This window comes from Puma concolor, chromosome B1 (genome assembly GCF_028749965.1).
Source record: "Puma concolor isolate L17-30 chromosome B1, mPumCon1.1.hap2, whole genome shotgun sequence".
NCBI classification, from domain to species: Eukaryota; Metazoa; Chordata; class Mammalia; order Carnivora; family Felidae; genus Puma; species Puma concolor.
In genome coordinates, this window is record NC_141670.1 from 27,424,404 (window position 1) to 27,437,968 (window position 13,565).

Sequence of the window (13,565 nt, forward strand, 5' to 3'; positions counted from 1 at the left end):
TTTAATCACATTATTCTCATCCCAGGAAGTTCAGGACCATTATTACCTCAGGGTGGTCTTTCAGCTCATGCCTGGCCAGTCTGTCAGGAGAGCATCAGATCTTCTAGCAACTCAGTGCCTGATCCTTCTTTTACTGGTCGCAAATTTGCATCATACTGTCAAAAATGTGACGAATACCTTCACAGATAGAGCAGTGAGATGGAGAATTAACTCTTTGGAGTCAATTCTGTGAGGAACTTGGGTCTTCCAGACGTGTTACTTTTCCATCATTCTTTTGAATTTGGAGCGTGGGAGAAGAGCAAGGACTGCGCGGAAGAAGGTTACTCCCCCTGGGCAGACGTCATCCAGCTTTGCCCAGTCTGTCTGTGCAGGTGCACTTTGAGATCCCAGATTAAAGAGAGAATACGGGGTATCTCACCTAGGGAACAAAAACTTACTAATTTTTAAAAATCACATTTGTTTGATGAGTTTAATGAGTATTCATCGAATGTGAGGAGTTGAAGTTTGACTTAACCCCGGTGTGGCTTCTCCTCAGTACCATAAAATAGCAATGGAGATGGCTTAGTGTGATGTTTTATTTCTGTGTTTCCCCACAGTGCTGACAGGAAAAGCTTTTAAAGCTTTTTTTTATTAGGAAAAAAGAAAATGTAGAGGTTTGATATCTATATTTCTGACTTATTTTCTCATCAGAAATACTCATCCACTAGACTTTGTTGAACAATTTACAGTGAACTCCCGTTTATTTCTTAGTGCTGAGTCTGAGAGTCATCAGTAAAACAATATAACAGAAGGTGAATGTTGAAAACAACAGAGGAATGTCTTTAGAATTAGATACTGGCATCTTTTCAGAAAGTTATTTTATTTTGTTCTATAGATGCAAAGTACGATTCGAGAACACAGAGATGGTGGTAATGCTGGTGGCATCTTCAACAGATACAATGTCATTCGAGTAAGTTTTTAAAATTTCAGGGTGAAAATTAGATTGCAAGGTGTGCCTGAAATCAAATATAGAAAATGACAAATTTTTTCTAAGCATCCTGCTTTTAAACTGCCAAGCTAATCGGGTCATCTGTTGCCTGACAGTCAGGTGTCACCTTCCTCTGACCCCTCAAGACCATACTTAGCTAGAAACAGAGACTGGGTGGAAAGAGGAAAGCTACAGACTAGAGTCTAGATCTGCTGCCGTTGCTGGTACAGAGGCAGTGAGGAGACCTGGCCCACCCACATATTTAGACTGTAGCTGACAGTGATTTTTATCACCACCTCAGAGCAGTGTCCAGAGCCCGGATTTTCAGTCTGAGTCAGCGATTGTATCAGAATGCATATATCTCTTCGTCTCAGTATCTCAATCAATAATATAGGATAGATGTGCTTTTTTCAAGGGAGTGTCCTAAAGACGAGTAGAATCTGTTGAGCACGGGCTTATCCCTTTTGAGTTACACCAGCGCACGTCAGAATTCCCTGGAAAGATTTTCGAGGAAGGTAGATGTGCAGGCCCCTGTATCCTAAAACTCGGCAAGCCTGGGAGGAGTCTGGGAATAACTCTGTTTTTTCTTTAATTCTTTGGGTGATTTTGAGGCACAGCCAGGTCTAGTGCAGAGTAACAAAAGCCAGAGCTGAAAATTATGTCACTAAAAGCCAGAATGTTAACTTAGTCATGCTACCTGGCAACTTTATCATTTTCAGGTAATGTTTTCAGCAAACAAAAATTGAACCTTCCTAAAAGAAAACATACTTTTCATTTTAAATTATAAACTGCCACTTGACATTCTTTGCACTCATTTGCTTCTTTCTTCCTCATCCTTAAAGATTCAAAAAGTTGTCAACAAGAAGTTGAGGGAACGATTCTGTCACAGACAAAAGGAAGTGTCTGAGGAGAATCACAACCATCACAATGAGCGCATGCTATTTCACGGTGAGCGTCAGGCCCGCCATTATCTCTCTGGGCTTTTTTGCGAATTCCGATGTCATTGACCGTATCAGTGTTGTTAAAAATGGCTGGTTTTGAGTTTTTGTTTTAATTCTGCGTTACCAGTTTTGTAATGCATTGCGTGTTAGTACGGGCTTTCCAAGGCATGCAGAGTGAAAATCACCTCACGGAAATTGTTTTAGAACTCATATTGCAAGTTGAGCCATCTAGATGACGAAATATTTTTATTAGAGTTTAGCATAATTGCTTCAGCTTATCTGATTATCTGTTTTTGTGTAAAGTAAGGTTGCGTGTAAAATCTATATTTTTAAAGCCGCATTGTACTTTGGTATCTAAAATCTCCTGCCATCTGCAGAATCCATATTACATCCTTGCTTGGTGAACATCGTAGGTCCCTGCTAAGATTCTAGTACAAGATAATAATTTATGTAAGGTAGACCATCTTACAACTTCATTTGTGCATCACTAATTACTTAATATTAACGTGCCAAGTGCAAAATAGTTTGCAGCTAATTGAGACTCCAGACAGGTACTCAAAAACTGATCTTTCTGTGTTTGTATTTTTAGGTTCTCCTTTCATTAATGCCATTATTCATAAAGGGTTTGATGAGCGACATGCATACATAGGAGGAATGTTTGGTGCCGGGATTTATTTTGCTGAAAACTCCTCCAAAAGCAACCAGTATGTTTATGGAATCGGCGGAGGAACAGGCTGTCCCACGCACAAAGATCGCTCGTGTTATATATGTCACAGGTGAGCACCTTGGGTCTCGTATAGTGGTTGCTATCCTCAGGTCACGAACCGGATTAGTTTCTCAGGCTCTGCTGAAGTCACAGGTTATCCTCAGTGTTGATAATGGATCACACGGATTCGGGGTTGGATAGGAATAGCTGATCAGCCTGTGTCCTAAGAAGAGAAACGACAGCACAGCTAACAGCGGGGCTGGGAAAAACCAGGTATCTGCCAACCAGTCATAGGTTATGATGAAGCTCCCTCCAGCTGGACTTGCTCCCTGAGCGTCACTTGCTGAGGTTCAGATTCAGAACAAGAAAAGGTTGAGAATTTTATCTGTCGAATAACCTTGAGCATTAGACACATTTGAACTAAGACACAACTTCTATAAACAAGTTGAATCTTCAGTTTCCTTCTGATGTTGCTAGCAGTGTTTAAGGCAGGATATATAGTCAGCCTTGAGAAGTCTAATTGCAGAATATTAACTTTGGATTTAATCGGAAACAAAACGAATATTAGCCTTTTAAATAGAATTTTAAAACTCAAATTCAAGAGAATAATAGTACACTGTCTCTGAAGTCAGTGAAAAAAATGCCATTCTCTTCCCTGCCATTGGAAAAAATACAAACAAATTATACATCACAGAGATTGCCGTTGATTGCATTTTTCTTTAACCAGGTGGAAAGCCAGGTTAGTTAGAGATCTTGTAATTCAGAGGAAAGCTCAAAAAGACCCAGATAGCCTTGAAATACATAGAGTTTTTGACTTTAAAACTTCCTGCCCTCCATTACTTTATGAAAAAATTATAGCCGTCAGCAGTTCTAGGATGGATCCGGTATGTCCAGAAAAAAACCGTCTTTCTATTAAAGCCGCCACGGTTAATAACACACAAAAATTCCCAGGGATACATAACATGCAAAAACTCTCTGCTGCTGCAAACCTATCCTAAATAAACAATAAAAATGAGCCTAGATGAGCAGTTGCCCATGACAACTAGACACATAGGTTTATGTCTTAGCCAGGATTTCCTAGAAAACAGAGCCTGAAGCAAAAGCTGATGTACTAACGCTTTCTTGGCAAGTGCGATACCAGGGAGGCAGGAACGAGGGCACACGAGGAAGTGAGGTGGAGAAGGAGGCAGAGCAAAGACCGTGAGATGATGCATCAGTGAGTTGGCCTGTTTCATAACGAGCAGGTGGTCGCTGAGTCCGCGAGACGTCGTCAGAGAGGCTGTGTGAACTCCTGCATCTCAGAATAGGACATCATGGGAGGATACAGAGGAATTTGTCTGCTGGCCCTTGTCTGGCACTGTCACTAGTTGCCCCACGGGACATCGGTATCCCCGTGTCTGGGGCTGTTGCGTCTGCAGAATGCGGCACAACACGCAAAGCTGGCGAGTGAGCAAGCAGAAGCCAGTACTCTCCACCTGTCCGTCTGCAGCCCACCGCTTCGTGGGCCGGTCCTGCGTTTTCTCCTGCCTCCACAGCTCTGGGGCAGGAAGCAGAAGCCAGGAGGTGGGGGCCTGTCAGGTCAAGCTCTGCGTGACCTGAGGACTGAGAATAGCCATGGCAGTGGGCGGGCAAGGTCCAGTGACCCCCAAGTGCCGCCATATGTGAAATGGGGCTCAAACATCTCCCTCTAATACAGAGCCAAACCTTTTCCTCTGGGACCTGCGGGAGATGCAGCCGGTACTGAGCCAGCACCCCACAGGGTCATCAGTAACATCATGCTGAAAAAGCAAACCCAGGCAGGACCCAGTTAGACTGGGTCTGGCACACTTTTGGCTCAAAATGATATCTCTGGTTGGTTATAATGCAGAGATCAGACTGTGTAACTAAAAACAAACCATTTGACTGAATACTGTTTTACACATTTAACAGTGTGACCAATCTCACTGACTGAAGTGTTGATAGTGTATATTAAAGGTTCGCAAACGTTTATTTTAAAGGGCCACGTGATAAATACTTTCGGCTTCACGGGCCATATGATCCCTGTCACAGTGACTCCCCTCTGCCCTTGTAGTGCAAAAGCAGCCACAGATGACATGTAAATAAATGTGTGGCTGTGTTCCAATAAAACTTTATTTACAAAAACAGGTGGCCGACTAGAGTTAGGCCATAGGCCGTAGCGTCTCAACCCCTAGTTTATATAGTACACCTTCTTCCCAGTCAACCTTTCGTGTTCTCTGTAATATTTAACATCTACCCCAATTGGTGTTTCTCCCAAGTAGGAGGATTCCTAGCCGTACATTTAAGCTAAGTAGTTTTGTATATGATCCACTTTTATTATTATTTATTTCATCCTTGTTTTTACTTCTTCATAATGAGTAAACCCAGTCTTAATTTCAGATGCATCTGCCCTCTGTTTATTTGCTTCAGTTTCCTCCTCTTCATCCTCTTAGAACTCAGTTTTTGCTAGTATTTCTCTTGCCCCACTAGTCAAAACTCACCAGGGATTTGCTGTCATTGGTTGCGTAACTAACTATTGAGCCTGCTGACTGTTTATAGTAAATCAGTTATCACCTCCCATCCCATTCCTACTTATATTTGAAAGTGACATTTTAAACTAGCTTGCCTTGTGTGAAATAGTTTTTATAAAATCAACAAATATAACAATTTTACCACTCTAAGATTGAGTGCCTCCTTCAAAGCATCACTTTCCTTTCTTTCCTTTTCTTCTTTAGACAAATGCTTTTCTGTAGAGTGACCCTTGGCAAATCCTTTCTGCAATTCAGCACCATGAAAATGGCTCATGCCCCTCCAGGACATCACTCAGTGATCGGGAGACCAAGTGTGAACGGGCTGGCATATGCTGAATATGTCATCTACAGAGGTGAACAGGTATGGTATTCGTTAGATAAGCATAACTGAGTTGCTAAAATGTCGGTGCGAGGAGAGCTAAGACCAGCTTCTGTTTAGAGAATTTTCCTTTTTTAAAAAAAAAAAAAATATTGTATTTATTTTAGAATTTTTACTACTTTTTTTTTTAATTTGGGAGGGGGAGCGGACAGAGAAAGAGGGAGAGAGAGAGAATTCCAAACAAGCCTCACACTCACGCTCAGCGCAGAGCACTACACGGGGCTCGATCCCACCACCATGAGATCGTGACTCGAGCTGAAGCCAAGAGTCAGACGCTTAACCGACTGAGTCACCCAGGTGCCCCTAAAGAATTTTCCTGATGGATGTCCTTGCCATAGGCTGGTCACATGAGTTGAATCTCTATATTTCTGATCATGGCACTTAACATAGAACAATAGTTTTGTGAGTTGTAAAGCTACATTAAATTTTGCCGACTGCCCAAGGCTCCAAAGTAAAATTGTCAACAAAGCAGGAAAACTTCCTGTCATTTTTCAACCAAGTCCCTAACTCTCACAGTATTGCTAAATGCCTACCGATTTGTCTAAAAACAAAGATCAGTTTGTCTGAACTTCATTGAATTCCAAATGGATACCTTAACTACTCTGATGGAGAAGAGGAAAAACAAAATGGAGAAAGGAGAAATTAAGTACAAGTAACATATGAGAACAGTATTATATGCCATCAGTTGTGGGCCACAAATCCTGAACTCCATTTAGTAGACATGTTGATGGTGGGGATATGGGCAAAGCGATGAAATGCCTTTAGGTGCATTGTAGGATTGAACAAATGAGTAAATGTGTTGATGTTTGATTTGGGACCTGGGATTCTCAAAGTGGAAGAAGGGACATAAAAAATGCAAAGATGGACTGAAATTGGAGGTATCGATAGGAACTCATTGTTTGTAATGTATGTATGTGCACTGGTAAATCCATGTTATGTGTAGGTATGTGGGTAAGAGTATATGTAAGCGTATGTATGTATATGAGCATATATTCACATATATTTCTTAGCACTGTCTGCTGAAAACAAGAAAACCCCAATAGCGGTGAACATACTCAGACCTAGACCTTGGTCTCTAATACCATTCCCACTTAAAGGAACCCGGCATCTCTGGAGAAGCAGCTAATTCCAGGGCTGAAGCAGAATAGGAACAAGTGAGCCTGGACCATCCTGTTATGCCAGAAAGGAATGAAGTGGTGAGGGCATGTCACAAGGACACAGGGCCAGCATGAAGGGGCTCCCACTGGCCAAATCTGGAACAGTTGGAATACCAAAATAAGTACAGTAATAAATTTTAAGCCACTGGGAAAAATAGGAATTCATGACTCTATACTGATAACAAATAGGTAAGTAAATAAATGAAGGGGCAAAGAAGGTTTTGCTTACAGTAGAAAGCCAAGGGCAGATGAGGACATGTGGAGGGAGGATTTGAAAAGTCATCATCTTGAGACCACGGTGGCAAGAATCATAAGTGGATGCTAAATCTAGGAGATAATTTTGATAAGAAAAATGATATTTGCATGGTGTTCTCATTAACTACAAAGGAGAAGCAAACAGTAATGATACATTGGAGAAAGGGGGCCAACACCTTGACCAGATGATCGAAATTAACATCACTAATGAGGGACAGACAGAAATAGAGTGGGCCTCCAGATATATTCTGAGAAGGGCACATCCTCTATGCAGTATTCTAGCCAAGAATGCATAACCCTGGTCTAATCAAAATGAGGAATGTTCTAGTAAAAAAAATACGGGAATGGAGCACCTGGGTGGCTTTTTCAGTTAACTGTCCAACTCTTGATTTTGGCTCACATCATGATCTCGCAGTATGGGAGACTGAGCCCCACATTAGGCTCTGTGTGCTGATAGCACGCAGCCTGCTTGGGATTCTCTCCCTCTGTCTGTGCCCCGCCCCTGCTCATGGTGTGTGCTCTCTGTCTCAAAATAAAGAAATAAAGTTTCTATTAAAATGTGGGAAGATTAGATTCTTTAGAAATGTAAATATGTTAAAAGAGAAAGGCTTTAGAAACTTTCCAGATTAGGGGGGCTTGGATGGCTCAGTCAGTTAAAGGTTCAACTTTGACTCAGGTCATAATCTCACAGTTCGTGGGTTCAAGCCCCCCTGTCGGGCTCTGTGCTGACAGCTCAGAGCCTGGAGCCTGCTTCGGATTCTGTGTCTCCCTCTCTCTCTGCTCCTCCCCTGCTCATGCTCTGTCTCTCTCTCCTTCTCTCAAAAATAAACACTTAAAAAAAATTTTTTTTAATTAAAAAAAAAAACTTTCCAGATTAAATGAAACCCAAGAGATAGGACAACTAACTTAAGGTCTTTCCCCCAAGTTGGATCTGGTATTGGAAGAGAAACAGCATCATTAATTCCACTGATGGGGTGCCTAGATGGCTCAGTTGGTTCAGCATGTGACTCTTGATCTCTCGGCTCAGGTCAGGATCTCACGGTTCTTGAGTTTGAGCCCTGTGTTGGTCTCTGCATTGATGGTGCAGAGCCTGCTTGGGATTCTCTCTCCCCCTCCCTCTCTCTCTCTGCCCCTCCCCCACTCTATCACACTCTCTCAAAAATAAATTAAACTTTTTAAAAAATTTAACCAAGACCATTGGAATATGAAGGATAGGTATTAAAGTATTAGCATAAAATTATACTGTTGATCCTGTGCTTATGTAAGAGAGTATCCCTATTCTTAGGAAATAAATACTGGCATATTTAGGGGTAAAGAACTATGATACTATATAGAACTTACTCTCAAATGGTTCAAAGAAAATATGGGTGTGTGTGTCTGTCTCCCTAGTACCTCCCTAGAGGTTGGGGAGAGTGTACATGAGAGTGTACATGACAAGGCAAAGGGGTAAATAAAAGCTTATTTTATGGATATGGGTAATGGGTGTACAGGTGTTTTGGTGACATTTTAATTTTTTCAATTTAATATGTAAGTTTGCATTTGTTTCCAAATAAAAAGTTTAAAAACTGCCAAAGAACAAATTTGTCAAAATTTTCTATGTAAATCAGAGAGAAAATACTTTCACTTTGATCCAGTAATTCTACTTCTAGAAATTTGTATTCAATATAATCAATGATGACCACCACCAAAAAAACACAAGCCCACAAAACCATATAAGGATGTTCATCACTGTCTTGATTACCATAATGAAAATTTTAAATTGCCTAAATATTCAACAAGGAGAATGATTAAATAGGTGTTAGTATATTTATATGCCTGTGAGTTTAAAAAAATACATTTACGTGATTTATGTTAAATGGAGTCAACCCCAAAACTTAAGGGTATTGAGATTATAGGTGATTTCAGTGGTCTTCACCATACACTTTTCAAGAAAGTTACCTATGGTAAGAATAATGTATTTCATATTTGGGTATAAAGAAATAATAAGGGCTACTTCAAAAATAATAGGTTTACATTTCTGATATTTGCTGATCAATCATCATTTCCTGAGTAATTTGGCTTGATAACTTGTTTACAATCTGTTGCTAAGAGAATTTTAGAGAATGATGTAGTCCAAGTCTATTTGAAAGAAAAAAGTCCCTTCAACAATGAAATGCAGGTAATAGTTGTTTTATTTCAAGGCATACTTGCCCGCATGGGTATTGTTAAGTGTATTGTCTAGTAATTGAGTCATTTTCCGTTTCCATTTTGGCATTTCTCCTAAAGTTTGGGTGAAGTTTTCCATTGGTAACTTTATTTCATTTCTCTTTGTTATACCTTAAATCATCCTTCACCCTTAGTACTAACACTTTCAAGAACACACAAGTGTTTTATTCAGAGGGTTGATTTAAGGAGTATCATTCATCATTGGTGAGATTGTTTCTTTCTTTAGAATTGAAAAGATATGTTCAAAATTATGCTTGGAAGAAAAGTGGTTCTGATTTTAGTATATGGCTGGACTCAAAATGTCAGGAGTATTTTTGTATGTTGTACTTTAAGCATCACATTAAATTAGACATAAAGGAGAGGTATTCTCTGGCCATTGGTTGCTACAGAGATTTAGCCTTTATTTTACTGAAATTACACGAACAATGTAGTTATTTAACCTGGAAAGTAGAAAATTGTATAATAATTTATAGCATGATTTTCAAATATATAAAGTTATTCAAGAGACCATGATTCTCCTTCATCCCTATGAAGAATAAACTGAAAGCATTTGAGTTTAGATAACAGTAGGGATCTGGGTTAAGGAATGGTTCCTGAAAGTCAGTTAGGACTGCCTGGAAGTCAGTTCCTGAAAGTCAGTTACCAAAGTGGTTGTTGAATTTTTTCTTACAGGAACTTAAAAAAAAAAAAAAAAAAAAAAAAGACATTCCACGCTTTTATAACCAGCATGGATATAAAGTGACTTGACAGGAAGTAACACCCGGTGGTTGATCCTGCGCCCTTCTGCTCCTGCGCTTAAATAATTCCCTTGTCTTAAATCCCTCTGGACTTGAATGTCTGTAATCAGCCTGTACACACAAACAGTGCGGTAGCCTAACCACTAGGAACCAGGGCCCTTAATCATTCATACCACTGGAGTCTTAGAATCTGCCTGACTAAAATTTACATGTGAGAGGGATCTCCTTAAATAGTGCACCACCAAAATGTAAACACTAGCATTACCAACTCCTTTGCTTCAGCAGCTTTTCTGCAAGCAAAACGAATGTGTCACACAAGGTATGGTAGATACTAAATTTCACTGGGACAAAAAGAAGTAGGAGTGTGCTTCACACTCATTTTTGACACTGGGCACGTGCCAGTGTGGGTTGTTTTTTAATCCTTCTTTTTCTGGGTCTGACTTACCTTCCCAAGCAAGACTGGAAGCTTCTTGACAGCAAAGGACCTTATCTCACCCCAGAGTACTTTATACATAGAGATGCTCAATACATGTATATTGGTGGTGAATAAATACTTTTCTTGACCATTTAACCATCTAGTTGGCTGGGCAGTTTGTCCATTTCTCCAGCGGTATTTGAGCTTTCCTAGAGTTTTTTGATTCCTAGAGTTTTATTCCAACTCTAGAATTAGGAGACTAGCTGACCTAGCCTGTTTTAGTAACTAATTGACTAAAATACCATTTCAAGAATTAAGCAGTGTTCAAATCATAATAAAATAAGACTACAAACTTTTTAGTTATTGAAGCTTCAGATTGGAAAGTCAGGAGAGATGAAGATTGTTAATTGTGTTATTCCAACTAGAGGTACTAAGAAGATAGAAACCATTGCTGTTTTTACATCAAATCGGAGCAGACTAGAATTTTGGGAAACATATTATGAGTGATAGTGTTTCCTTACACATGTACACAGTTATAACTTTTAAAAACACATTTACATTTTTTATTCTTTTTATTCTTGCTGAGACCCCCTCAGGAGGAGTCTTTTTTTAAGTGTTTATCCTTATGTCTTTAATAAATCATGATAATAATGTTAATAGTGACAATTTACACATACCAAATTCTTAGTCGGCCAAACCTATTCTAAGATCTTTGCATTTAATGCTTACAAAAATCTTAGTATTATTACCGTTCCCCTGTATAGGTGAGGGAAGTGGAGGCAAAGACCTGTAACAGTTTCTGCCTCCTAAAAATCAGATGTGAAATTAGAAATAATCCAGTCAGTCAATCGCATGTTTATTTCTGCATTTTAAATATTCAACGGTGCAGGTTTTTTTCTGGTTTATCCACTGTATTCTCTATGCAGCACTTTACACCCCCACAACTTACTTAAATAACTAGAATTTTGTACCTCTTAATGCCTGTCACCTGTTTCTCCCATCCCCTCACCTCCTTCCCATCTGGCAACCACCAATTTGTTCTCTGCATTTGTGAGGCTGGGTTGGTTTGTTTGTTCATTCGTTTGTTTGTTTGTTTCAGGGTTTTTTGTTTAAGTTTTTATCTAAATGTCAATTAACATACAGCATAATATTAGTTTCAGGTGTACAGTATAGTGACTCAGCATTTCCATACAACACCCAGTACTCATCACGACAAATGCTCTCCTTAATCCCCGTCACCTATTTCGCCCATCCCCCCACCCACTGCCCCTCTGTAACCATCAGTTGTCTATAGTTAAGGATCTGTTTCTTGGTTTGCCTCTCTCTTTTTTTCCCTTTGCTCATTCGTTTTGTTTCTTAAGTTCCACATAGGAGTGAAATCCTATGGTATCTGTCTTTCTCTGACTGACTTATTTCATTTTAGCATTATGCTCTCAAGTCCCATCCATGTCGTTGCAAATGGCAAGCTTTCATTCTTTTTTATGGCCGAGTAACATTCCATCGTGTATGCATACACCACTTCTTGTTTATCCATTCATCAGCCAGTAGACACTTGGGCTGTTCCCCTATCTTGGCTATTGTAAATAATACTGTTGTAAACATAGGGGTGCATATATCCCTTTGAATTACTATTTTGTGTTCTTTGGATAAATGCCCAGTAGTGTGATTGCTAGATCATAGCATAGTACTTTTTTTTAATTTTTTGAGGAACCTCCATACTGTCTTCCACAGTGGCTGCACCAGTTTGCATTCCCACCAACAGTGCATGACGGTTCCTTTTTCTCCACAGCCTCGCCAACACCTGTTGTTTCTTATATTCTTGATCCTAGCCATTCCGACAGGTACAAGGTGATATCTCATTATAGTTTTTATTTGCATTTCCCTGATGATAAGTGATAATGAACATTTTTTCACATGTCTGTTGGCCATCTGGATATCTCTTCTTTGGACAAATGTCTGTTCATGTCTTTTGCCTATTTTTTAAATTGGATTATTTGGTTTTTGGGTGTTGAGTTGCATGTTTTTTATGTATTTTGAATACTGACCCTTTATCAGCTATGTCATTTGCAAATATCTTCTCCCATTCCATAGGTTGCCTTTTGGTTTATTGATTGTTTCTTCACTGTGCAGAAACTTCCTAGTCCCAGCGGTTCATTTTTGCCTTTGTTTCCCTTGCCTCAGGGGACATATCTAGAAAAAAATTGCTATGGCCAATGTCAGAAAAATTATTGCCTGTGCCCCCTTCTAAGATTTTTATGATTTCAGGTCTCACATTTAGGTTGTTAATCCATTTTGAATTTTATTTTTGTGTATGGTATAAGAAAGTGGTTCGGTTTCATTTTTTGCATGTTACTGTCTAGTTTTCCCAATACTGTTTACTGAAGAAACTTACCTTTTTCCCATTGATATTCTTTCCTGCTTTGTTGAAGATTAATTGACCATATAATTGTGGCTTTATTTCTGGGTTTTCTGTTCTGTTCCACTGATCGGTATGTCTGGTTTTGTGCTGGTAGCATAGTGTTTTGGTTACTACAGCTTTGTAATATAGCTTGAAGTCTGTGATGCCTCCAGCTTTGCTTTGCTTTTTCAAGATTGCTTTGACTATTCAGGGTCTTTTGTGGTTCCATACAAATGCTAGGATTGTTTGTTCTAGTTCTGTGAAAAATGTTGGTGATATTTTGATAGGGATTGCATTAAATGTGTAGATTGCTTTGGGGTAGGATAGACATTTTAACAATATTTGTTCTTCCTATCCATGAGCATGGAATGTCTTTCCATTTCTTTTTGTCGTCTTCAGTTTCTTTTACCAGCATTTCATAGATTCAGAATACAGGTCTTTCACCTCTTTGGTTACAAGCTGGATTCCTAGGGATCTTATTATTTTTGGTGCAATTATAAATGGGACTGTTTTCTTAATTTCTCTTTCTGCTGCTTCATTATTGGAGTATAGAAATGCAACAGATTTCTGTACATTGATTTTGTATCCTGCAACTTTACTGAATTCATTTATCAATTCTAGCAGTTTGGGGTGGAGTCTTTAGGGTTTTCTAAATATAGATTAGTATAGAATGTAGCATAATAATGTCATCTGCAAATAGTGGAAGTTTTACTTGTTCATTGCCAATTAGATGCCTCTGATTTCTTTGTGTTGTCTGATTGCTGTGGCTAGGACTTCCAGTACTATGTTGAATAAAAGTGGAAAGAGCAGATGTCCTTGTCTTGTTCCTGATCGTATGGGGAAAGCTCTCAGTTTTTCCCCATTGGGGATGATATCA

The 13,565-nt window shown here is 39.4% G+C and overlaps 1 protein-coding gene across 2 annotated transcripts in view; it reads left to right on the forward strand.

Annotated features, from left to right (window-relative positions):
* The window catches only part of TNKS (tankyrase), a 216,956-nt gene that overhangs the window by 197,539 nt on the left and 5,852 nt on the right, over positions 1 to 13,565 (forward strand). For both annotated transcript variants that reach the window (XM_086703351.1, XM_025932924.2), the window contains exons 23-26: positions 875 to 949; positions 1,810 to 1,915; positions 2,498 to 2,684; positions 5,347 to 5,503. In XM_086703351.1, the coding sequence (XP_086559477.1) occupies positions 875 to 949; positions 1,810 to 1,915; positions 2,498 to 2,684; positions 5,347 to 5,503 (525 nt within the window). The remainder of the gene's footprint in view (positions 1 to 874; positions 950 to 1,809; positions 1,916 to 2,497; positions 2,685 to 5,346; positions 5,504 to 13,565) is intronic.